The 24,158-nt window shown below is 61.5% G+C and overlaps 4 protein-coding genes across 16 annotated transcripts in view; 2 read left to right on the forward strand and 2 right to left on the reverse strand.

Moving 5' to 3' along the window:
• Positions 1 to 9,210, forward strand: part of ESPN (espin) — a 33,610-nt gene extending 24,400 nt beyond the window's left edge. For 2 of the 3 annotated variants that reach the window (XM_040263298.1, XM_040263300.1), the window contains 5 exons: positions 1,860 to 2,005; positions 2,089 to 2,352; positions 6,998 to 7,077; positions 7,170 to 7,181; positions 8,322 to 9,210. In XM_040263298.1, the coding sequence (XP_040119232.1) occupies positions 1,860 to 2,005; positions 2,089 to 2,352; positions 6,998 to 7,077; positions 7,170 to 7,181; positions 8,322 to 8,469 (650 nt within the window). In that variant the 3' untranslated portion in view covers positions 8,470 to 9,210. Of the gene's footprint in view, positions 1 to 675; positions 703 to 1,859; positions 2,006 to 2,088; positions 2,353 to 6,997; positions 7,078 to 7,169; positions 7,182 to 8,321 lie in introns of all 3 variants that reach the window. The other variant, XM_040263299.1, reaches the window with a different exon arrangement.
• On the forward strand, positions 3,186 to 6,562 carry LOC120880149 (espin-like protein). The gene has a single exon (XM_040263302.1). It carries the CDS (start codon positions 4,352 to 4,354, stop codon positions 6,119 to 6,121), a length of 1,770 nt encoding a protein of 589 aa, XP_040119236.1. The 5' UTR covers positions 3,186 to 4,351; the 3' UTR covers positions 6,122 to 6,562.
• Positions 5,712 to 14,342, reverse strand: TNFRSF25 (TNF receptor superfamily member 25). 7 transcript variants are annotated; one of them, XM_040263308.1, is made up of 10 exons: positions 13,820 to 14,342; positions 13,137 to 13,254; positions 12,809 to 12,943; positions 12,225 to 12,392; positions 12,058 to 12,136; positions 11,269 to 11,324; positions 11,063 to 11,170; positions 10,820 to 10,857; positions 10,181 to 10,361; positions 9,402 to 9,997 (listed from the first exon to the last, which is right to left on the reverse strand). In XM_040263308.1, the coding sequence occupies exons 1-10, from the start codon at positions 13,868 to 13,870 to the stop codon at positions 9,675 to 9,677; spliced, it is 1,257 nt and encodes a 418-aa protein (XP_040119242.1). In that variant the 5' UTR covers positions 13,871 to 14,342; the 3' UTR covers positions 9,402 to 9,674. The 7 variants fall into 7 exon arrangements, 6 of the variants coding, with proteins under 6 accessions (XP_040119242.1, XP_040119240.1, XP_040119239.1 ...); XM_040263306.1 differs by having other exon boundaries at positions 10,820 to 10,854; positions 13,137 to 14,342; XM_040263305.1 differs by having other exon boundaries at positions 13,137 to 14,342.
• Positions 14,343 to 14,595: 253 nt separating this feature from the next.
• The window catches only part of PLEKHG5 (pleckstrin homology and RhoGEF domain containing G5), a 30,530-nt gene continuing 20,967 nt past the window's right edge, over positions 14,596 to 24,158 (reverse strand). For 3 of the 5 annotated variants that reach the window (XM_040263295.1, XM_040263296.1, XM_040263293.1), the window contains 19 exons: positions 23,983 to 24,085; positions 23,546 to 23,606; positions 23,123 to 23,214; positions 22,594 to 22,730; positions 22,182 to 22,327; positions 21,429 to 21,647; positions 21,161 to 21,349; positions 20,751 to 20,846; positions 19,993 to 20,043; positions 19,477 to 19,626; positions 18,988 to 19,098; positions 18,691 to 18,840; positions 18,466 to 18,603; positions 18,182 to 18,301; positions 17,076 to 17,208; positions 16,830 to 16,945; positions 16,553 to 16,737; positions 15,351 to 16,121; positions 14,596 to 15,114 (listed from right to left, as the gene is read on the reverse strand). In XM_040263295.1, coding sequence (XP_040119229.1) covers positions 15,105 to 15,114; positions 15,351 to 16,121; positions 16,553 to 16,737; positions 16,830 to 16,945; positions 17,076 to 17,208; positions 18,182 to 18,301; positions 18,466 to 18,603; positions 18,691 to 18,840; positions 18,988 to 19,098; positions 19,477 to 19,626; positions 19,993 to 20,043; positions 20,751 to 20,846; positions 21,161 to 21,349; positions 21,429 to 21,647; positions 22,182 to 22,327; positions 22,594 to 22,730; positions 23,123 to 23,214; positions 23,546 to 23,606; positions 23,983 to 24,085 — 2,978 coding nt within the window. In that variant the 3' untranslated portion in view covers positions 14,596 to 15,104. Of the gene's footprint in view, positions 16,122 to 16,552; positions 16,738 to 16,829; positions 16,946 to 17,075; positions 17,209 to 18,181; positions 18,302 to 18,465; positions 18,604 to 18,690; positions 18,841 to 18,987; positions 19,099 to 19,476; positions 19,627 to 19,992; positions 20,044 to 20,750; positions 20,847 to 21,160; positions 21,350 to 21,428; positions 21,648 to 22,181; positions 22,328 to 22,593; positions 22,731 to 23,122; positions 23,215 to 23,545; positions 23,607 to 23,982; positions 24,086 to 24,158 lie in introns of all 5 variants that reach the window. The other 2 variants (XM_040263297.1, XM_040263294.1) reach the window with 1 other exon arrangement.

Here is a 24,158-nt window from a genome sequence, read left to right on the forward strand (position 1 = left end):
AGGGCCCCCAGCAGGCCCAGGAGGTGGTATCTGGGTGCTGATGCTTCCATTCCAGCCTTGGTAGGTGGCAGAGATGCCTTCCTCACCCAGCCACTAAGCGCCAGGATCATGGTTAAAATCACCATCCAAAGCTTCATCTCCCTGACTAGGGCATGAGGCTGCAGTAGGATTCCAGGTAGGGCCAGCCTGGGCACCTTGGGTACCTATGGAGCCACAGCCCCTTCAGACTGGAGCCATGGTAGCATGTTCACCATCAGTTGCACCTCCAGCTTTGGGGTCAGTGTCTTCCCTTGGCAATGTGGAGCAAGGCTGAAGCTAAGAACAGAAGAAAAATGGACTCTGGGCTTCTCCAGACACCCCTTCGCAGCAGAGCCTGGGCTGGGTGCCCTATCCCAACCAATGCCAAGATTGAGGCCCTGGTGAGGGGGGCCAGGGCCCATGGCAGCCCAGCCCAGCTATCAGAGCACCAACAAAGCTGAGAACTGAGCAGACCACCCTTGTGGAGCCCCAGCACAGCCTGAGCCAGGGGCAGATGGACCGCAAAGTTCCTCCTCTCCCCGGCCTCCCTGGGCATCTCCCTCCGTCCCCTCCTCCCGCTTTCCCTGCTGTCCTGGCCTCACCCCAGCCCCCTCCCTCCCCTAACTTCGCTGTCGCTTCTCTCCTCTCCTTCCCTAGAAGTGAGAGTCCTGAGACACAGGAAGAGTGAGTAGCTGCGTGCGTGGCTCCTGGCTGAGGCGTGGGGACGGGGCACAGGGCAGGCTCAGGAAAAGTCAGGCTGGAGGGGCTGGGGGCTCGAGGAAAGGACAGGACGAGGGGCTGGCAGGTGAGGGGTGCTGGACGCCACTGGCTGGACCACCACTACTCCCACCTGCGCGTGCGCATTCTGTGCCCGGCTGACAGTGTAGCCTAAAGAAATGAGCCTGCAGCCGGCGCCCATCAGCACTTTTGTCTTTTTTCCCCCTCCCACTACTGTGCTCGGGGATCCCCAGCCCCGGGGACCTAGAAGCTGTTGGTCCCCTTTTATTCCCCCTCACCGAGTCCTGACCCCTCCTCCGGCTCGAAAAACAACCCTCTTCAAACCCCGGTCGCCACCGCCAGCCTCGTCGGAAAATGCAAACTCCCCACCACGCATTTGCATGTCATCCGCTTGGCCCTTCTACCTAAGTGCCCCCAATCCCATATCCTTAGGTAGGACTTGGCTCTCCTGGGGCCGCCAGAAGTGAGCTGCGCTTTGCCATAACTGTGCTCCGGGCTTGCAACCAGTGTGTCTGCTCGGGTGTCTGTCTGTGGGCATGTGTGGGGAGGGTGGGAGGAGACCGGCCAAGCTGTGGGATCCAGGGTCGGGTGTCTAGAGCCAGGGAAGCCCCAGGTGACTCAGTCCAAGGGTCACTGGGCTTTGCTGATGCAGAGAGGGTCAGATGGGAGACTCCACCCTGGTAGGGCTGCGCCAGGGAACCTGGGACAAAGGTCAGGTGGCTGGCCTCAGGTAGTGTTTTGGAGCTGGGCAGTCAGTACGCTGGGCGGAGACATTCACTAGAGTTGCCAGGGCCGGCCCAGGAGCCATCATGAACTCCCAGGGGCCTCCAGGTGGGGGCCCCACACCCCGTGAGTAGGGCCGGGAGGATGGTGGGACCGGGAGGATGGTGGGGCTGCACAGGCTGCCAGCTGAGGAGGACCCGCCTCTGGGGTCCCGGAAAGCCGCTGGGGTGGAGGGGTAGGACCTGGAGAGCTGCCCTCTGAGCCCAAGGGAAGGCCAGGGCCCGCCCTGACTTGGGGAGGCGGCAGCAGAGGGCAGGTGGGGGGCGGTGGGGGTGCAGGCCCCACACCGGGCCAGCGTCTCCTCTCCTGCCTCCGAGCAGGCACCAAGTCTTTCAACATGATGTCCCCGACGGGCGACAATTCGGAGCTGCTGGCTGAGATCAAGGCAGGCAAGAGTCTGAAGCCCACGCCACAGAGTAAGGGGCTGACCACGGTGTTCTCTGGCAGTGGGCAGCCGGCCTCCCAGGTAGGAGACGCGACAGGCGGCCCTGCCCCGGTTCCCCTCGCTCCTGTTTGCCCAGCACTCAGCCCCGCCGCTCCTCCCCACAGCCGGAATCGCCGCTGCCGCCGGCGTCGCCAGCACCGTCACCGGCCCGGAGCCCCACCCCACCGGCTGTGGGGTCCCAGCCATTGCTCAATGGCAGCGTGGCGCCGGCGCCGCCCGCCACCCCTGCGCCGGGCGTGCAGCTGGACGTGGAGGCGCTCATCCCCACGTACGACGAGCAGGGCCGGCCCATCCCCGAGTGGAAGCGCCAGGTGATGGTGCGCAAGCTGCAGCTGAAGATGCAGGAGGAGGAGGAGCAGAGGCGGAAGGTGGGTGGGGAAGGGCTTCCCAGAGCGCCCTGGGGTCTGCACCTGGGCCCGTCGCCCCTCCCCCACACCATCCCCCAACCTGCTCAGGCCCTTTCAGCCTCAGACGGCTCCCACGACCTTTGGGAAAAAGCAAGGTTGGACCACCACCCACCCCTCTCCTGGGAGTGTTCCCAGTCTCCACCGCCAGCACTACCCCCACCAGCTCCCAACTGCCTGTCCCTTGATGAGAAGGCAATGTTTATCGAGCTCTAAAGTGCCCTCAAATCGCTTGTGATCTTGTTAACATGACTGTTGTGGTTCAGGTGCTCTGGGTGGGGCTGGGCTTCTTCACTTCTGACAAGCTCTCAGGTGAGGCTGACTCATCCTAGGGATGGCAGGAGCAGCCAAGAGACTTTTGGTCTTAGTCAGACTGCCCTGGGCTCCTTTCCTGAACTGCCTCATCCAGCCTCAGGCTTCTCATCTGTCACCATCACTGGCTGGCAGGATAGTTTGCCCTTCATCTGCTGAACAAACATCCCCTGGGCACCATCTTGTTTATCGCACTGTTGTATCCACTGGGGATTCACAGTGAATATGTCAGGGCCTGCTCTCAAAGTGGCTGTGGGGGTGGGGGGTGTCAACCAATAACCAAACACAGCACCTTAGTAGCATGATAAATGCCCCAGGGAGACAAAACAGGTCAAATGAGGAGGTGCTCTGATGGTGAGGGCAGAGGACTGGGGCAGCCTGAGACCCACCATCCTATGAATATTTGGGTTTGGGGTGGGCTTAGGAGAAAGTGATGTCTAAGGTAGACGTGGAAGATTAGGAAGAAGGAAAAAAAAAAAAAGATTAGGAAGAAGGGGACAGAGAAAAGAGTGGAGCAAAGAGCAAGCAGGAAGGACAAGGGAGGTCTGGGAATCAGAGCGGGTGTGGTGGCTCCAAGGGGTGGAGCTGGAGATGTCAGTCCTGGTCAGGTCACCAAGGCCTGGCTTTGAAGAAAATGGACTTTCTCCTAGAGCAGTGGGGGGTCTGGGAGGGATTGAGTGGTCAAGTGGCATCATCATTTTTTTTTAACTTCTATTCAATAAGTATCTACTGAGTGCCAAGCGAGAGCCACGTAGTGGAGCACACATGTACATGTCACAGTATCTACCTTTAAAGCACTCACCTTCTGGCTAGGGAAGCAGGTATATAGAATTCAGGGAAATAAACTTAATAATAGAAACCAGCCAAAACACAGATTTATGTATAGATGCTTCTTTCAAAGTTGCAGCATCAACATATTTGTATGTGGAAAACATGTTCCTAAGTGGGACTGTACTGGCCAGGATGGATTGGGACGCCTGTGAAGTGATGGCAGCCCCTCCCCCCACCCCGCTGGAAAAGTGTAGAATGAACAGATGAGACTCTAAGAAAGTGCCTGGCGAGCCTAGCTCTATCAATTGTGTTATTCTAGGAGTCAGAGTGGGTGGGAATAGGAGTGGAAGCCACAGGCTCTTTAGCAGCCTCTCATTCAGTAGTAAAACCGATGGCATAGACAGGGAGGGCTTGGCTGCAGGGGGACTTTGATTAGGGGGGTCATCTGTCGAGTGAGGAGTGGCCTCGCTGGGATCTGGCCTGAAGTCGCAGACCTTGGATGGGGAGGGAGAGGACTGCCGTCTTGTCGCAGCTTCAAAGCCTTTTGCATGTTCCTTCGGTGGTGTAATGAGCGACCAAACCAGGTGTGGAGACCCCATCCGCCGGCCCTGCCTCTGCAACAGCGCCCAACGCCCAGCTGTGTGTCTCTGCCAGCGACCAAAGCGGACACTGCCCAGCGCCTGGAGCGGCGGCCTGGGCCGAAGCTTCGTCCCAGCGTAATCGCCCGCCGGCCAGGCGCGGCCCGCCCCTGCAAACGCAGCTCCGTGGAGCCATTACACCACCCAGGACATGCAAATGGCGCCCCCCGGCGACCGTCGCGGGAGCCGGGCCAGAGGGAGACGCGCCCCCCTCCCCTCTCTTGTCTTCCCCGCCTTAGCTGATGGCCGCCAGCTCGTGCTGCTACCCCCGCGAGGGCTGGAGGTACTCCCGCGAGCACAACGCCATCCTCGGGCCCTTCGGGGAACTCATGACCGAGGCCGACATCCTTCGCATCGAGCAGCAAATTGAGAACCTGCAGGTGCTGCACAAGGCGCAGAAGCTGGAGGCGCGCCTGGAGCAGCTGGAGCTGGAGCTGGAGCAGCTGCTGCCCATCTCGGCCGCCCTGTCGGCACCGCGCTTCACCGTCGACCCGCGCCGCATGCACGGCCGCGCCGCCAGCCTGCCCGCCTGGTGCAGCAAGATCTCCGTGCTGCTCAAGAGCATGGCCTCGCTGCTGGCCGCGCTGGGCGGACGGCCAGCACACCCGGCTGAGCTCCTGGCTGCAGACACGGGCCAGCCGCTGCCGCCGCTGACTGACGCCCCCTGGCGGCCAGGCCCGCTCTGCTTGGGCCGCTCGCATTCGCTCAGCTGGTGCCGCGAGGCCGTGGCGCGCGAGATCCTCGAGTGCGGCGTCTCAGTGCGGCACCTCCGCGCCACGTACGAGCGACGCGCCCAGGGCTCGGAGCCCTCGCGCGGCCCGCGCCAGAAGCTCTCGCTGCCTGCCAGCGCGCCGGACCGCGAGCCCATCCTCGAGGAGGACTACGCGGCGGCCAGCTCCAGCGAGCCGAGCGCCGCCGTCGCCGCCACCGCCAACGGCCTGCCGGCCGCGGGCGAGTCCGTGGGCATCCTGGATGCGCCCGAGGCGCCGGGCCGCCAGGCGGCGCTGCCAGGGCCAGAGCAGCTGGCGCGCAGGCCGCCGTCCTCCACCGAGCTGCGCGGCGTCCAGGACTACATTGACATGCGCAAGGAGCGCATCGTCTACCTCTTCCTGGAGCACTGGCGCAAGTGGACCTTTCGCGGCCCCGGGCACCACGCCCAGATGCGCCTGCGCAGACTCCTGCCCCGCGTGGTGGCTGAGGGCGCCGGCGCCGACCCCGGCCCCGAGGCCGCTGCTGTCTCCCGGCCGCCGGCGGGGGATGGCCCGGACCAGCGGCTGCTGCGCCTGCTGAAGCAGCGGCAGGTGGTGGGCAAGCTGCTGGGCCACTGGCGGAGCCTGCTACGGCAGGTGCCGGCGCGGCAGCCCCGCGGCCGGGCCCTGGCGCACGGCTTGTACTGGCCGGAGCACTTCTTGCCGCCCCTCGACGGCGGCGCGCCCCGGCGTTACGACAGACTCACGCTGGACCTCTTCATGCTCGGCTACTTCCAGCTGCTCGAAATGGGCCTGAGCCGCGAGGAGCGCAAGTTCCGCCACCTGCTGTGCTACGAGATGTTCGATCGGCTGGGCAGCCATCCGTGGGAGCTCATCCGTCTCTTCCACCGCGTGGTGATCGAGGAAGTGGAGGCCGGCCGGCGCAGCTGGAGCGACGGCTTCGAGGACCTCAGACGACAGTTCTTCGAAGACAGCCCGGAGGCTGAACCGACCCGGGGAGAAGAGGCGGAGAAGGAGCAAAAGGGAGGGACAGATAAGGATGAGAGGGAACCGATGGAAGAGGCCAGTACAGCTCAGGCAGGGAACTGGCCAGAGAGGCAGCCCGAGGCGCCGGCCCCTGCGCGGCTGCCCCCGCCTTCACCCCCGCCCGCGCCTCCCCCGACGTCAGTCCCTCCTAGTTCCGAAGACTCCCTGGAGCTGGTGTCTGAAATGGGCGAGTTCAGCAATGAGGACATCTGCCGGTACATCGACCGGAGCTTCTCCTTCTGGAAGGAGAAGGAGGCAGAGCTCTTTGATATCTGAGCCAGAGGGTCCGGAATTAACCCTCAAGTGTCTTAACCTGGGCCTGGATGCCTGTCTGATCCCCTCCAGAAGCGGCAGGAAGAAACCAGGACAGGACGAATGGCCTTGGAAAAGCCAGTGTCCAGGACCAGGCTGTCTCAGCCTTTAGTGGACGGTTGTGGGGTGTTGGCAGGAATCGGCAGGGCAGAGCACAGGGTCAACCAGGTGTCCCCCTCTGGCTCTGCAGCAATGCCTGGCTCCGTGTGGAGCCGGGTGGAAACAGCAGCCCCTGTGAGTGGGGGACTGTGGGTCCCCCTTGGGGCCCTGTGGCTTTCATTTTTCACTGGAGTTCAGAGCGACCTCTTTGGCTGAGGTCAGGGGAGCCACATGTGCAGTGTTTATTTGACGTGTCCAGACTCTTTCTCCTCTGTAACATGCAAGTAATAAAACTCTTTGCTGTAAGCTGCCTGTGTTGGATCCTTCCCGCACGGTGTCATTGCAGCCACACAATTGTTGAGCTGGTGTCTCCCCCTCTTTCAGAATAGGATAGGCATGGGCCAGACGTTCCTTCTCAGTGGCACCAGGAACCAGTCTGAGCCTCTCTGAGCTGGCAGGAACTATGGGGGCCCAAGTATGAGTCTTCCCAGAGATTCTGGGTCATGGGCCTGGAGCCATCTATCCACCCACCCCTGTGGGGAATCTCCTTCTCTGAGGCTCTTCTACTTCTGCACTCAGCTCTTGACTCTCTGGCGCCCCCTCTAGGACACAGGGGCCTGAGTCTTCATCCATTTGCCCTACAGAAGGGTCTCTTCCTACAACTTGTCGTCCCTGACTCAGAGGTCCCCTGGGTAGGGGTGCTGGCCCCCATCTCCCAGCCCATGCTGTGCTGTGTTGCAGGAGGAGCAGGAGGAGGCCTGGCTGGCCAGCATGCCTGCCTGGAGGCGGGACATCCTGCGGAAGAAGCTAGAAGATGAGAGGTGAGCTCGGAAAGATGTGGGGCTCAGCAAGGTGTCTCGATTGTGTCCCTGAGGTGGTGGTACCAACCAACGCTCTCTCTTTTTTCTTCCAGGGAGCAGAAGCGGTGAGTGTGGGGCTGGGCCCAACCTGTGTCCCTTCCCCCTAGCCAGTCCCAGTCCTTTGGCCTCTTCATCTAGGCCTATCGTGAGCATTTCCCCTTATCACTCAGCCCTGTTTGCACAGCATCTTTGCTCCCAATAATGCCACCAGACATTAACTTATCCACTGCCCCCCAAAGTCTAGCTCTTATGCTGTAATAATCTGCACCCCCAGTTACCCAGCCCTCTCCCATTAACCTAGCCTCTCTGCCCTGCAGTTAACCCAGCCTCAGTATCAATAACCTAGAGCATCTGTCTCTCAATTTTTTAACAAAATGTATGTCCCTCAATTCTTTAGTTTTTACCCCTAGTCATCTAGCCAAGTGCTGTCTGATAGAGGTATTATTTGAGCCACAAATTTTCTAGCAGCCACAGTGAAAAAAATGAAGATATGAGTGAACTTAATAGTATATTTTATGTAACCCAGTGATAGTAATTATAAAAATTGAGATGTCTTACACTTCTTTAAAACTAAGTCTGCAAAATGCAATGAACATTTTGAGCTACAGTGCATCTCAGTCCCAACATTTCAAATGCTCAACAGCCACACATGCTTAGTCTTAACAGGAACAAAGATGCAGATGAAGCTTAGCCTCATCACCAGTGCAGATCTAGCCATGTTCTAATTACCTGTTCCCAGTTACCCAGCACCTGTCTCCCCAAAATGTGGTCCTTCTGCTGCCCAGCAGCCCTACCCCAGTCCCAGGAACTCAGGTCCTAGCCCCAATAATTTCATGCCCTTCCCCCGCACCACCTCTCCTCATCCTCTGCTGCGCTGTGTCTCAGCACTTGTTTCCAGTAACACCCGGTCAGCAATAACCCAGCCACTGTCTCACTCACCCAACTCCTATGTGTTCAACACCCCCCGCCAGTGACCCCAGTCTGCCCCTAGTCAAGCCCCTCTGTCCCCAGCAATCCCCCCCAACATGCCTCCTAACCCAATCCCTGTCCCCAATCCCCTCTGCCCCTACAACCTATGAAACGAGTGCCTCTGTCCTCAGCAACCCCTGCCCTTAGTAACCCACTCCTTGCCACCGCTGACCCCGCGTGGGGCCTGGCCCACCCTCTCACCCTTGCCCGGGGTTCTGCCCCCACCCCATGCCTAGGAAAGAGGAGGAGAGACAGAAGCAAGAGGAGATACAGCGGGAGAAAGAGCAGTCGGAGAAGCTGCGGACGCTGGGCTACGACGAGAGCAAGCTGGCGCCCTGGCAGCGACAGATCATTTTGAAGAAGGGGGACATCGCTAAGTACTAGACGCAGCCTCGCGAGCTCGGGGGTGCCCCCAGACCCGCCCCGGCCTGCCGGGCCCAGGCGGAAGGGCTGGGAGCCGCGCCGCCCTCCCTTCCCGCGCTGAAACCCTTCCTTGACCCCGACCCCGCCTCCACATCCCCAGTCCTGGGCGATGCTGGAGCGCGGCCGCCGCCGCCCAGAAAAAGTGCCCAAGCTGTTGACGCAAAAATGATGCTGCTTATTTGCATGCCTACTTACATATATTTGCATGTTCGTTGAATGTCAAAGTGTGCAGAGCTCTTCCCAAGCTCCGTGGGTGATGACTTTGTTTTCCTGCGGGCGCGCGTCCGGCTGCCGCCCCCTCCCCCGCACCCCGGAACCCACGTCGCTGGCGCATCCTGGGCGGAGGCAGGCCCCGAGCTCGGGGAAGGGGTTTTCCTCCCTTCCTGACCCAGATCGGCGCCCGGCCCAGCCCCGGCCGCATTTCCCATCCCCGCCGAGGGTTTCCTCTCAGTCATGTTTACCAGAAACGGTGAAAACTGCAAACTGCCCGTCGTAGGAACGGAGTTGCCGCTCCGGGCGCCCCACCACCCTCAAGTCTGTGCGCCGCGCCGTCCCCAGCCAGGCCCCGCACCTCCCCGGACCCTTTCACTGCCCTGGTGGAGTGAGCGGAGGACGAGGGACCCTAAAGCTGTGTCTCCCAACTACTGCCTCCCCGATCCCCGCCATCTCGCACCCCTATTAAAGCTCTCTCAGCCGCCCGGGGCCCATGCTCACTCTCACTCGCCGACACCACGACTTCCTCTCCTCTGGGTAACTGGGCCACGGCTGAGCGGGAGGGGCAGGCTTGAGATGCGGGTCACACTGGCCTTCGCTATGAGTGGCAAGACTTCTGGCCCTTCGGAAACCAAGTCTGGGCCACTTAACACCCCCAGCCGCGCGCAAACACCAAGCTGTAGCTTTTCTTCATAGATTTAATACCGAGGCCTCAACCAAATACAAGCCGAGAAACAGCTGAGCAGCCTCGACGCCCGCCTGATCCTCGCTGGCGCTGCCTCGCCTTAACTGGACCCCTGGGGGCGCTCAAGGGTGAGGCTGGCTGGCGCTGCTACGCAGAGCCGTGCCAGGGGCTTAATAAGTGACATTAAATGTCTACACGCATAAGTAACCGTACTTAGGGCTTCTGCAAGGGCCACCAAGAGCCCCGAAGTGAAGGGTGGACCCCGGCGTCATGGGCCGCGCTGTAGGCGGCTCCGCAGGTCCTCTGCGCAGCCGTCCAGCCCCATGCGCTCCAGGGCCGCGTAGACGGCGCCCAAGCCCGCGTGCTGCTGCTGGCGCCAGCGCTTGAGCATCTCGTACTGCTGGTCGCGGAAGCGGCCGACCTCCACCTCCACCGCCTCGATCTCCGCCTCGCGCAGCCCGAGAGTGCGCACGAACTCCTTCCAACGCCGCGCGGGCACGGCGTCCATCACGTCGTAGAGCTGGGGACCAGGCTGGAGCGTGGCAGCCGCCGAGCCTGAAGGGGGCGCTGGCGACGGCGGGGGCGGCGGGCCTGCGAGCAGGCCAGAGAAAGTCAATGGAAGGTGCTGGTAGAGGCAAGGGACAGGGGCCAAATAGGGCAGGAAGGTCCACCTGGCCCATTAGGGGATGTGGGAAAGTGTCTACAGGAAACCACAGCTTATCACCTCAGATTCAGGAGAAGGGGTCAATCTCTCAGGCTAGTGAAATCCCTTACCAGGAGCTCTGCTGGGCAGCTGGTCCCAGGACCATGTGGCCTCCACGCAGGGTGCCTGCTGGGTCTGGGGAGAGCCAGAGGTCCAGCTGTGGCCTACCAACTGGACAGGACACACCTTCTCACTGCTGCTGGGTGGCACCAGAAGGGCAGGGCCGCTGACCGAGGGTGAGAGATGGGTGGCCTGGAAGCCAAGAGAGACCACCCCCCCGGCTCAGCCTTGCTTACTTAGCAAGGCTCTTGCCCGTGTCAGGGTCTCTGAGCAGGAGTGAGCACCCCTGATTCAGTCAGTAGACACATCTCCCATTCCACTGCCCCTGGGCAGCTGTACCCTCTCACTGTGACCCAGGAGAGGAGCCCTGTCCTCTGCCTGGAATGCCCTGCCCCTGCTGCTCTCTCCTTATTCCCCCAACCCTGGCAGAGGCCTCCTGTTCATCCTACTGAACTGAGCACTGCTGTTTACCTGTCTGGACCCTGTAGGCTCAAAGCTACTCAGAGATGCTCTCATTCACTGATAACTTGGCATATGTGTTTGTTAGGTCTCTTCAGTGCCTGGGATCCGAGTTATAATAAGGCCCAACCTCTCAGCTCCAGGAGACTTGCTCACGCTCCTCCCAGAACACTAGCTACTGAGAATCTCACCTGTAGGGGGGTCAGGACCTCCACAGCAGTGTCATCTGCTGAAAGACACAGAGAATCTAATGAGCAATCAGACAAGGCACTTGAACCTGGGTGTTAGCCCAGCTCCTTCTTGGGTTCCTCTGTACCGCACTCCCATCACTGTCTGCCTCAGTTTACCCACCATAGTCATGCCCAATGGGCTGTGGGCTACTCATCCTGACCCCAGGCCTCTCAGAATGTGTGTGTGTTCATACGTGCACTTACGGGGACCTATGGCCTTGCAAGGATGGCATCGGCGATATGTGTAGGTCAGGGTGGCACCAAGCAGGAGTGGGACCACCAGGCCTGCCACGAGAATCTGCACCCAGAACACTGAAAGAGCAGCTGGTGTGTGGCGGGTGGTAGCCATCCCCCGACCTCCCCGTGGCCCATCCCAGCTGTCCCACTGGCATTTCCAATTCACCACATACTCTGCCTCCAGCCACAGACAGCCACGCAGGGCTCAGGACAGCTCCCAAGGGTGCTCCTGCAAGGGGAGGGGGACATGCGTGGAGGGTGAGGTACACACCAGGAAGGACTGCTCAGGACCACCCAACATCTTCTCCACCCTGGAGGCCTCCTGAGAGTCTCACTCTACCCAAGAATGTTCCCAAAGTACTGCTGAAATGTCACCAGTGTTCATACAATAGCAACAAACACCGCTTACTGAGCATCTTCCAGACTAGACAGAGGGGCACTAAAATGTCAACTCTGGGATTTGCCTGTTTTGTTCCCTGTTGTTTCCCTAGTACCTGGAACAGTGTCTGGAAATAGTAGATACTCAAGAAACTTGCTGAGCAAATGAGTGACTAATCACCCCTTAACCATAGCCCTGGGGGAGCCTACAAACACCCCCCTGTTCAGATGGGGAGCCGACAGATTGAAGAGGTGAAGTAACTTGCTCAAGATGCCTCAAGGAACCAGGGGGAGATATTGAGCCTCAGCCCAAGTTTTGAAACTACATTAACATGACTCTCTAAGTGACACATCCTATCCTTCACATAGGGCCGGAAGGATTACTAGAGGAAAGTATGACATAAAATAGAGACGTGCCCCCTTACTTATCTGACGTAAGGTAAATTCAGATTTCTCTTTACCATTCAAAGTTTGTCTGAAGGGGGGCCCATCTACCATAGAACTGAGTTCCCTCTTCTCTGCCCCTTGACCCCCACTCTGTTCCCAGCCTCCCTTCTCCCAGCCCCAGGCAGCCAGGAAGTTACGTGGGACAGGACACGCAGCTCTTGCCATATTCATAGAAGCCAGGCAGGCAGGTCCCACAGTGGGTGTCTCTGCTAGAACCTATGGTCCAGGAGAAGCTGTGGGTCAGGATGGGAGAGAGGAGGCAGGGATGGGGTAGGGTGTGGGAGCCCAGAATGAGGGTACTCACAAGGTATCTGTGTGTGCCGGTGCAGGGCCCTGCAGTCTGTGCATGGGCGGCAGCGAAAGGGGGAACCATGCCGGCATTGGCTGACCATGCAGTCCATGAACCAGCCTGGCCTGCAGCCACAGTGGGTGTCTGCCACTGCTGAGCAGTTCCTCAGAGCCATCTGGGGGGCTGGTGGGAACGGGGGGTTGGGGAGACCAGGGAGAGCAGAGGCTGTCAGAACCAGAGACCCCCACAGAGAAGTGGGACAGGTCCCCTGGAGAATGGAGATGCAGACCAGAGACAGGACTGCCCCCAAAGTGAGAGAAGTATGGGGATCATCACAAACCAGAGGCTGGGGCACAGGGACAGGAAGGTCACAGGATGGGAGGGCACAAAGACATCCTGAGGCAGGACCAGGGTGGAGGCCCCAGCATGGCATGGCATGCGGTGGCATGGGGTGGGGTGGGGTGGGGTGGGGTGACAAGGGGTGGGCACAGGGGTCTCCTACCCAAAGGCTGGGCTTGAGCCAACCACTTCCTTCAGAAAGACCCTGGCCAGACGTGTCCTCAAGCGCCCCCCACCCCCAGCACTAGGCAGCCCCTCACCCAGCTCATCACAGGCCTGGCAGCGGGCACAGCGGGTCTTGTAGTGGTTTTCCCAGGCCAGAAAGGTGCCCTGCGGACAGGGGAGGCAGGTGGCCGCACCACAAGGCTTTGTGCAGGGGGCCTTCAGGTAGTGCCCTGTGGAACCCAGTGTGGGGTCAGTCAAAGGGGGCTTCCACCTTCCCCTCCCCCCATCTCTGGCTCCACTTTCAGCCTCCCCTCCCCTCATCCCTAGCCTGCCTACCTCCACTCCCCAGCCCCACCTAACCCTCACCTGTCTGTGGTCAGCCTTCACTTCCTCCCATGTCCCTCCACCCCTTCAGCCCCTCACCTGCTGGACAGCCCTTGCAGCAGCCCAGACCACTCCGCTCCGGGAAGCTGTGGCCGCAGTCACACCGGGGGCTGGGGGTGCTGGCCCGGGCACCCAGCAGCAGCAGGAAGAGGAGAGCCTGAGGACAGGGGCTGCTGGCTCCCGGCCTGGCTGCCCAGGCGGGGGCCTCTCTCTGCCCAATCTCTCCCACCCCAGCGCTTGCCCTCAGAGCAGCCCATTTCTCAGGTTCTTGAGCAGAGGAGGTGCCCATAGGTGGGGAGTGAGACTGACTTCCTTCCCCTGGGTACAGATGGGGCTTGGGAGGAGCTGATTACAGGCTTCCTGCCAGCCCCGCATGTTGCCCTCCATCGGGCAGGAACCAGGCAGCCCCACCCCAACCCGTGCTTGCGGTAAGGTGGGGAACCCTGATTTTTCTCTGCCAGGGTCCCCAGGCTCCTCTGGCCCCTGACATGGTGCTTCCTCTCAGGGAAAGGGCCCCGCCCCCGCTGAACCTCTAACTCGGTGGGAAGAGGGACCCAGTCCCCAGGGAAGCCCGATCGAAGACATGCATTCCCCTACCCTCCCATCCACTGTTCCCTTCCTCTGCCGCCCCGCTCTCCCCTCCCCCCGCGTCCCCTTCCTCCGGCGCAGGGACCCAGGCAGGCCCCAACAAGGCTCAAGGCTCGAGGTCATGCCCCTGCGACCCTACTCACCGCCGCCGCCGCACAGGTCCCGGGCCGCGGCCGCGGCTCCATGGCCCTGGGCGCCACGCTGGGCCCTCGACCCGACCGGGCTTCCCCCGCTCCGCCCGCCGCGGGTGGGGCCCAGCCCGGCGCCCTCAGGCCCGCCCCGCCTGAAGAGCCCGCCTCGGGGGTGGGGGCCAGGGCGGGGCTGCTGGGAAGGGAGCCCCCAGCCCTCACATGAGCTCACCTGAGCTCACCTGAGGCAGCTGGTGGGCAAGGTGCACATAACGAGGGGCCGCATCCAGGTCCCATACCTGGGTTCTATCTCAACCCAGCGACTACCTCTTCCTAGAGAGGCTATCTCTCCTCTCCCGGTCTCAGAGGCACCCTCAGCCATGAGGGCTTGGGCCAGAAGAACCAAGGTGGGAGGCCTGCCCTCCCCACACAGGGCATGACCCTGCCCTGGAAGGCAGTCCAAGGGGCCCCTCTCAGTAGCCTGAGCCCATGGCCCACCCTGGCGCCAGCTCAGAGGGGTGGCTTGGGGTAGGGCCCTCCAGGGCCCCATGTGGGGAGGGCACCTAGTGGGGGGCCCTAGTGGTGGACTTCATGGCTGTGGCAGGGGACAGGGCTGACCTTGGGAGTACTGGTCAGGCGATTTCTGCCCCACGAAGTCCCTTGTGCTCCCAGTCTCGCCCAGGGGTGGCTCACCACAGATGGAGGGGACAGGAGCCCAGGGGAGCACTGAGTGTACCTGAGTCCAGAAAGGGGGCATTCCAAAAGCAAAGGACTCTTTCCAGTGACGTATATACAAGTCTTTATAAAAGAATCAAAAGCTCAATAAATATGCAACTTTACACAGAGCCCATCCCAAAGACTGGGAAGAGGGGGAGGGAGCTAAAGGCAGGGGAACCGTCGTCCCATTTGGCGCCAGATAGTGGAGGAGGGAAGGGCTGCCTGGGACCCCAGCCCTGGAGTCCAGCCCAGAGGACTGGAGGTCCTGAATTCAGAGAGCATTGAGTAAAGGACTCTGCCTAGGCTGGGGGGTGGGGGGTGGGGAAACAGGCAGGTTAGTGACAGTGGTGACTGTCAGGGAGTCCTGCAGCCTGGGCTTCTGGTGAGCCCTCCTCCACTTCCATCTGGTCTGGCAAAGTGCAAATTGGGCCCCCGGGGACGGTGGCGGTGTCCGGCTGGGCACTCTGGCCCATGTGCACATTAAGGCAGCAGCTGGAGCAGGGCCCGGCACGCCCCAGGAGGCATGCTGTCTGCTGTCCCTTGGTCAGTGGCACCCTTGAGGGCCTCCCTCTGCTCAGACCTCCCTGCAGTGGAGAGGAGGGGAGAGACAGTTCTTCCTTGGCTGACGGTATTCGGAGGCGCTGTGGCCACCCTCTCAGGCTTCTTCACCGCTGCCCACCATGCACATCCTCGCCAGATCCTGGGGCAGGTCCCAGGCTCCCTCTCCCATCCCTGTGCCCAAGTGCCATCTATTCCCAGCCGTGACAGTACCCCCAGCACACTGGGCCACCTGTCCTCCACCCCAGGCCAGGCCACTCACGAGGCAGTGAGGGTGGAGTTAAGCAGCAGGGTAGTCCTGATTCGGTAGAGCTGGGCCAGGGTCAGCTTCCTGTGCTGGGCCGAGATCCCCGGGGGAGGCTCAGGCTGGACCCTGGTCAAGGCCCCCGAGGACAGCTCTCTGCTCCTCCTGGTGGGTCCTTCGGGCTCCCCACCTGGGCAGTGGGCTCTACCCTCTAGCTCTGCCAGCTGGGGGCCAGGGCCAGGTGCCCCCTGGCAATACCAGCTGGGCCCAGCTTCCTGACAGGAGCCCTGAGTCCTCGTGCCAGGGACAGTAGCAGCCAAGCAGACTTCCGACAGGCTGCGGCTCGGGGCTGGGGGCGCTCTGCGGGTGGTGGCCCCTGACAGCAGCTGGAGGAGGCTGGCCTCCGATTTGGACTTGAGCAGGTGGGGCAGGCAGGGCAGCAGCTGGACAGGAGTGCGGCGGCGGAGGCGGGGCGAGGGTGGGGGTGACGGGGCTGGTGGTAACTCTGGGGGCCGGGGTGCTGACTCCACCGTGGGGGCTGGGGCCATAAAGTCTTGCAGGGATGTGGGGGAAAGGGTGCCGTAGGCTGAGTCCATGGAGCAGGAGCGGCCATCCACAGGGCCCAGGGGCAGCAGCTCGCTGGTGGGAGTGACAGATGAGGTGGTGGTGCTGAGAGAGGTCTCGTCTGACTGGGAGCTGAAGGGGTCGCCCCTGAATTCAGGAGAGGACAGCAGCTCCCCAGGCTCTACCACCACCGTGGCCAGGGTTTCCGTAGAGCCGTCCGAGGCACTGTGGGGGCCGAGAGGGGAGTCAGTCCAGCTAAAGGAAGCCTAGACGGCTGGACACAGAAGTTGAGAGCCTCTGCTCTCCTGGGTCTGAGGCTCAGACTGCAAGCAGGCAGCACGTGAGCCCGAAACACAGGTATCAGGAATGGTGTCTGTCATGACCACAGTATCTGCTGTCAGATATAGTCTAAGAATCTTCAGCTCAGCTCTGGGCAGCTACCACTGATAGATCAGAGTGGGCACTCAGGTTGAAATGCATTTGCCATCCCCGCTGGTGGGAGGCAGAGCCCCCCTCCCCATGCTCACTGGGTTCATATCATAAAGCCATGCACAGGGAAAGGGGTCCCGCTCAGTGTCAGTCACTTTGAGGTCAGGAGTCCTGGGGCAAAGCACCTGCTCTGCTCCAGCTTGCTGGACGCTCCCGGGCAAACGTACCAGCGCTGGGAGTCAAGGCTGTGGCTGCTTTTGCGCAGAATGGTAGGGGAGCTGGCAGCCGAAGTGCTACTCTCCCCACCTTCCTCCTCCTCCTCCTCCTCCTGCTCATCCTCCTCCTCTTCCAGGCTCTGCAGGTGCTGCTGGTTGCCTGGGTGCTCCTGCACACGCAGCTGCTGCAGCTGGTTCTGGAGATGGGGGGTGCACAGGGGCCCCACAGCTGATGAGCAGCAGCCCCCACCAGGCTGCCCTGCCAGGCTGCCCACCACTCTGCTCTCACCTGAGCATTGTAGATGGCATCCACCCAGCCACGGCACAAAGCCTGGCCACTGGCCTGGAACGTGTAGGCCCCCACAGCACTGTGGAACTCGTTCAGGTAGATGAGGAGGAAGGAGCCTGGTTAGGAAGGGCTCGCATCAGTGCTAGCTAGGACCAAGACCCCAGCCCACTGTAGGTCCCGCCCATCACAGCGCCTGCCCGCCCCCATCATAGGTCCCACCCAGGAGCTGGGAGCCGGCCAACTCACCTGGGTCCCGAAGCTCCCGGCACACGATCTTGTCCACCAGCAGCGGTGGCCTGATGACCTTGGTCCTCTCGGCCTTCTTCACTGGCTTGGTCACCAAGAGCAGGTCAGTGAAGAGAAAGCAGTACACGTCCATCTGGCGATGGCAGGGGGTGGGCGGTAATGCAGGAAGAGCAGGAGGCCAGAGGTCAGGGCCAAGGCAGGCACCCTCCGCCTGTTTCAACACCCTCCCCTGGGAGCACTGGTGTCAAGTACCTGTCTCCTTCCACCCCCACTGAACTGAGAGTAACATTCAAATGAAGAACAAGATGACTTTCTCTCATCCAGCTACTTACCTGTGACTTATGCCAGTTAAAAGTTTACGTTAAAGAGGGAAAGGAAGGTGGTTTTAAAATCATGATTGGCAGGACTTCCCTGATTAAGAATCCACCTTACAATGCAGAGGACACTGGTACAATCCCTGGTCGGGGAAGATCCCAAATGCCACAGAGCAACTAAGCTTGTTTGACTAGGGCCCGCGCTCTGCAACTAAGAGAAGCCACCGCAAAGAGAAGCCCGTGCACCAAAACTAGAGAGGAGTCCTGGCTCGCTGCAACTAGAGGAAGCTCTCACGCAGCAACGCAGACCCAGCGCAGCCAAATATAAATAAATTACAAAAAAATCATGATTTGCAGACTCGGGGTTACACAGCGCTTGAAAAATTCATAGCTTCGTAGCAAGACTCTAGGCTATTTCCAGCCTGCTCACAGAATGGGCCCCTCCCTCCCAACAGGAACACACTGTGGCACTGACAGGTGGGCTAGAATGGCACCTGATGGCCGGGATCCGGCTGCTGCATTTGTAAAAAGTAAACTGCAGGCAGAAAGTCATCCCTCAACACAATATTGTAAAGCGATTATCCTTCAATTACAAATAATTTTAAAACAAGAAAAAAAAAAACACCAGTCATTCCTCACATAAAGGCACTAGTTCTTGAATTGCCATCCAAGGGAAGGGGCAGCTAAGAATCACTGACTAGGGCCCGGGAGGTCTCAAGGAAGGGGTGGTTCAAACCCCACAGGGTAAGGGGGAGGCAAGGGCCCGGAGCGTGGAGAGGTTCCTGGAGTCACCTTGCTGTCCTTCCCCTCCTTCATCCTCAGGCTCCCTTCCAGCAGCAGCTGACGTGTCTCCTCAGGGGAGGCGCCAGGGATGGGAGCTGTCAGGTCCAGATGCAGAAATTCCTTCAGGAGCTGGGGGGTGGGGTTGGGGGAGGGGCCAAGAGAGGTCAAGGTCTGACCCCTCATCTCAGCTGGGAGACCTCAGATGAGTTTCCCAGTATAGCCCCCAGCTGCCAGTGTGGCCCTTACCCGCCCCCAGCAGGGCCAAGGACCCCCGCACAGACGGAGGCACCCACCTTGTCCACCTCGTCGTTGCTGCCCTCCACCACCTCGTAGGCGTCGATGCGACTCACCACGGCCGCCAGCCGCTGCCGCTCCTGGCGCTGCCGCATGCAGGCGTTCACGTGATGGATGAAGCGTTCCACCGAGCCGATCTAGGGCGGGCGGGCCAGGGCAGTTCAAGGACAGGGTCAGGAGGCACCGCCAGCCAGAGGGAGGGATCCTGCCCGCGACCCAGTTACCATAGTGACAACGGCCTCCTTGGCGCGCGGTTCGTCGGTCTTTCTTAGCACCGACTTGAGCAGCAGCGGGTACTTGGTGAGTCGCTGGTGGGGCTTGGCCAGCATGTCGCTCAGCTTCAGCCGCTGGCACTGCTGGTGCTTCTCGGCCCACTGTGGCGGGGAGGCGGAGCGGGACTCAGGGCGAGCCCCGCCCCGGGCCCCCAGGCCGCGCCTACCGCCAGGCCCTCCGGCACCTGCCGCCCAGGGAGGCCCATTGCGCAGTACCCTGGCCCCGCGGCGAGCCCTACCCGCCCTCACCGTGATGTACGCTCGGAAGAGGTCATTGTCGCGCAGCAGGCCGCGCATATACTCCATGCAGCCCTCCTCCTCCATGCAGTATCGGATGTAGGGCTTGAAGAGGGAGCCGAACTGGCGCGGGGCGAACAGGCACAGAACCGGTTACCGCGCGCCCCCACCGCGGGAGGGGGCCCCGCGCTCGCTCCTCACTTATTGCCTCTCCCCGACCACCAGGGGGCAAACTTATTATCCCCGTTTTCCACACGAGGAAACGGAGCCTCAGCGAAAGCGATCGACCTTGGCCAGGTGGTAGCAAGGGCACACGGTCAGGTGGAGTTTCACACCACGGCGACCGACTCTGAATTCTACGCCTCTTGACCACCAGGGGTCATTCGGGCCACCGGTTGGGAGGGTGCTGGGGTGTTGGGCGGGTGCTGGGGTGTTGGGCAGACGGGATTGGCGCCCCAGCCCTGCCTGTGTGTCCCTGCATGTGTCCGACCTGACCCGTACCATCTTAAAGCCTTTGAGGAAATCCCCGGGCTGCAGCAGCGCCCGCGTGCGCCGCGCCTTCTCCAGCACCGGCGCCATCACGCTGCCCCACAGCCCGCGGTGCAGCCGCGCGATCTCCGGGATGTTGCTGAACAGGCGGTCGGCCTCCACCTGGGGGGCGGGGTTGGTGGTGGAGGTGCGCTCGGCCCCGCCCCTATTCCAGACCCCGCCCCTACCCATCCCTCTCCCGCCCTCACTGTCAGCCCCGACCCCAGCCTTCTTCAGCACCATCCCATGTCCACCGTTAGGGGCCGGGCCCCGTCCCTGCCCGTCTTCTTCCCCGCCTCTCACTCTACCCGTTAGCTCCGCCCGGAGCTTTCTTCAGCATCATCCCACGTCCACAATTAGGTGCCAGGCCCTGTCCCTCACCCACTCCACCAGTCAGCCCCGCCCCTGTCCCGCCCCTCCCTGGCTTTAGCCCCTCCCCACTCCCCATTACTTCCTGGGACCGCCCCCACCCCGGGCCCCGCGCGGCACCTCACACAGCAGTCCCGACTCTTGCAGGTTCAGGAGGCAGCACAGGAAAAGCTGCGGGGGCAAGGAGCACCGCGTCTGGAGTCGGGGGGGGGTTCCCTGTCCCGATGCCCCACCCAGACTCTAAGGCTCCCTTCACCCCTTCCCCATCCTGGGAGGCCCTGAGGCAGGCAGCCTGGGACAGAAAGGGTTCACCCTTTGAGAAAAGACCCAGTTCATGGCCCTGCTGGGGGTCCCCCTACCCAGGCCCCACCTGGAGAGCCGCTCTGGCACACTGCCCTGGCTGCCACATCTGGAACTCTCTCCTCCAGCTCTGCCCTGGCTCTCTCTGGTTTCTGCCCAGAGGGTGTCTTCCTTGAGCCCCCAAGCCCAGGACAGATGCTCCCCCAGTCAAAGTCCCTACACGCCCCCCCACCCCCAGTGCCTACCCATCCTGTCTCCACATCTAGGGTGTGGGCTGCTCCACACCTGGCATACAGCAGGTGTTTGGAAACAGCTGTTGAGTGGATGAGTGAAAGGATGAGGTCTGTGTTACTCAGCTCAAGCCAGCAGACTTGCCCCAAGCCCCCTCCAGATTCCCTGGGGCCCCAGGGAATCACCTCCATGCTGGGGTGTGGCCTGCCCCCACTCTCCTCCCCCTTTGTTGCTTGGCACCTGCTCCTTCCGCAAAGGTCCAAACTCTGCTCAGGGACACCCAGAGGAGGCCAAGGTGGGGGCAGAGGTGGGCAGGGAGGCGGGGTGGCTCTGGGCCCCACACTCACATTGGTGATCACCCGCAGCTTCTTAATGTATGAGGCCTCCGTGTGCAGGAGCTCCCAGACCGCCTCCTGCTGGTGGCACTGCCGCCGGGTCAGCTTCTGTGGGGAGGGCAGGGTGTCTCCAGGAGCCCCAGGGTGGCCAGATCAGGGGAGCAGGTGGAGTGGTCCTGCACGCAACCTTTTTTCCCATTTGAGACACAGAGGCCCCCCAAGTTCTGGGCCAGCCAAGTGATGCACCACACTTTCACCTTGCCTGAGTTCCTCCAAAGCTGGTTAATGATGACAGCAGCCTGGCGGGGCTGCCCGTGGAACATCCTGCCACCCTAGCAAGGGCCCCGTGGAGTGGGGCAGGGCCGATAATGCCCCCCTTTCCCTGAGAACGGGGGAGGTGTGGGCAGGCGGGCGGCACCCACCTCGTGCCCATCAATGAGTTCCCGCCAGCTGTCCTCCAGCCGAAGTCCAGCGTCATCCTCATCCTCCTCTTCGTCACCTTCTTCCTCCCAGGAGTCATGGTCAAAGCGCAGCCTCCGGGGCAGCCTGGGCAGCCCAAAGAGGCCGTAGGCGTGAAGCTTGCCCTCCAGCTGCTCCATCTTGTCTATCTCCTGAGAGGAGACCCGAGGTCAGGGTCAGGGGTCAGGGGTCAGCCAGCCGCCCTGCCCCAGGGCACCCAGGCCCACATACCCGGCCATAGGCGCTGGTGCTGGGGCCTGAGCTGAAGAAGCCACTGAAGCGACTGGCTGCCCGGTTCTTCCAGCTGTCACCGCCACTGCTGCTGCTGCTGCTGCTGCCACTGCTGCTACTGCTGGGCAGAGAGCAGCTGGAGGGCGTGGGGGGCTCCTGCCCAGGGATGCTTGCCTCCCCTAGGAACTCTGACATGTTCTTGCGTCGGCGACCGGGGGCCTGGCCGGGGAGCAACAGTCAAGAGGCAGGTCCACTCTGACCTCCATGGCCCCACCCCATCACGCATTTCCAGGACCTCAAACCTGCCTGGGATGCAGGAGGGTCTCTGCATTCCCCCACCCTGTGAGGCCACCTTTCCTGAGACCTACACATGCCCTGGGGGCTGGAAGGTCCAGAGAGGCGCCCCTGGGCCACGCCTGCCCCCACCACCAACCCCAACCAGCAGCATAAAGCACATGGGAGAACACAGAGTCAAGTGGATCCCTGACGAATGCTCACGAACACAGCCAGTGAAACACAGCTTCGCTCCCCACACAATGTCTGCTTGGACACACATGCTCGGACTCCTCGTGCATGAACACTCAGAATCCCTAGGCCCATCCCCCTGCAGTGGGTTAGATCCACCCCATACGCCCCGAGACAGCCCCATTTCACAGAAGGGGGAGGAAAGCTCCCAGCAGGAGCAGCAAGGGGCCCAGGTGACCTCCCCTCTGGCCCCTCCCCACCCCCAGCCCTGACACAGCCCCTCCTCACCAGGATATCCAGGCTCTCCCGGCGGCTCTGGGGGTCCACGCGCTCTTGGGCCGGGGGCCCAGCTCCGGCTTGCCGCAGGATCGGCAGACTCAGGGACTTGGAGTCCTTCACCCCCTGCTCCACCTTCCCCTCGTCCCCTGGCTTGGCTGGCAAGGCATGGTGGGACAAGTAGAGGTCCTCAAAACCGAGGCCCGTGGAGGACGAGGCCCCAGTCCTCTCTCTCCCCGGAGGATCCAAACCAAGGCCTGGCTGCCCTCCCCCAAAGCCCCGCCCTGCCAGCACCCAGCACTGCCGCCCAGCAGAGACACCTGTATGGTAATGAGCCTGCTCAAGGCCATGGCCAACGGGAACCTGAGCTGGGAAACAACACCCTCCCCAGAGGACACAGTCGCGCCCCAGCTCCCCTACTCACCTTTTACCCGCAGGTAGTGTCCCCCAAACCTGTAGGCCTCAAAGGTGAGGGACAGGGGCGTGTTGGACTGGTCCAGATAGATGTCCACTTTGCCCAGTGCAATGCCCTTCCTTTCAAATACTGGCAGCAGCACCTCCCTGCCCCAGGACAGGTGTGTGTGTTGGGGGCCATCACATGAACCCCCACCCCGCCCCCTAAAGGAAAAGGGAGACCCCAGGGGGATCACACCCAGGTTCATACGTGCACACACAAATAGGAGGCTCACATGGGTATACACAAGCCAACACGCCCTCTCTCTCACACGTTCGTGTTGACACACCAGGGCAGACCCTGTCACATGCCAGTCCATGCCCTAGGGGTGGGTCATGTCCATTCAAGCATGGCTCCCAGGCCCTCACTGCACACAAGTGGGGTGCCCATGGGGGAGGACACACTCATTTACAGGCCACCACACAGACACACAGTCATACCTGCTGAGGCCACAACTGCCCCCCAGCTCCCTTCTCCCCTCAGCCCCATCAAGCCCTACCCCAGAGACTTCTTCTTCATGGCTGGTACAATCTCTGTCTCAATGTCCACGTTCAGGTCAAATTTCAGGGTGAAGCACTCCTTGCTTGGGTCCTGAGCGGACATGCATCTCAGCATCTGCACCCCTAGCGCCCTCCCCTCCCCACCCCAGGGTCCTGGTGAGCACAGGGATCTCCCTGTCCTTTTCTATCCCAGGGAGGCCCCCGGCAGCCCTCCTGCTGGAGGCAGGAGCTCCTGGAGCATCCCCCACCTGGGCTAAGGTGGGCAGGGCTGGGCGGTGACAGAAAGACACACTCACTCCACGCCCCATCCCTGGTCCTGGAATTCAGAGCAGAGAGGCCCAGCCTCGGGAATGGAAAGGGCCCAGGAGGGGCAGAGGCTGGGGGGGGGGGGGCCCTGCTCTGCCAGCCTGGGGGCTCCTTACATCTGTATGTCTTCTCCTGGCTTTCTTCTTGGAGAGTTTCAGACCTGTGGTCTTTCGGTCCCTGCAAGGAAGCCAGTCAGGGCAGAGGTTGGAGGCGTGGGTAGGCTCTCATCAGGGTGGGATGTGGGTAGGCCCCAGCTGGTGACCCACGCCTTGCTGACTGTAGGTGGCCAGGTAACTCAGGTTGGCTCAGGCAAGCAGGGGTGGAGGTGGGGAGGGGCTTACAAGAGCTGTGCACCCCCCTAGTGGCCAATCCAGGAGTTATACCCAGGGTCCCTAGACACATGGAGTCTGTTCCCAGAAGCCCTAGAGGCTCACCCTCCAGGAATCTGGGTGGCAGCAGGGCTAGGAGGGGTCTCTGGTCCCTAGATCTGTGACCTGACACCCAGCCTTGGGAGCTCCTAGGTGTCTGCTCCGACCACCAACCCCTCACCTACCCCTTGCCATCCATACAGCTCTCCTCCTCCTCCTCCAAGTCCACGGCAGGGCTGGTGCGCGGGGGGCATGACCGGGTGGACACATTCCGAGCCAGGACAGAGCCTGTGGAGTTGAGTGGGAGCGGAGTTGTGCTTGCCTCCATGTCCCAGGTCCCTTCCTTAGTCTTCCAACACGG

The sequence above is a fragment of the Oryx dammah genome, unplaced genomic scaffold (assembly GCF_014754425.2).
Source record: "Oryx dammah isolate SB20612 unplaced genomic scaffold, SCBI_Odam_1.1 HiC_scaffold_21, whole genome shotgun sequence".
NCBI lineage: Eukaryota > Metazoa > Chordata > Mammalia > Artiodactyla > Bovidae > Oryx > Oryx dammah.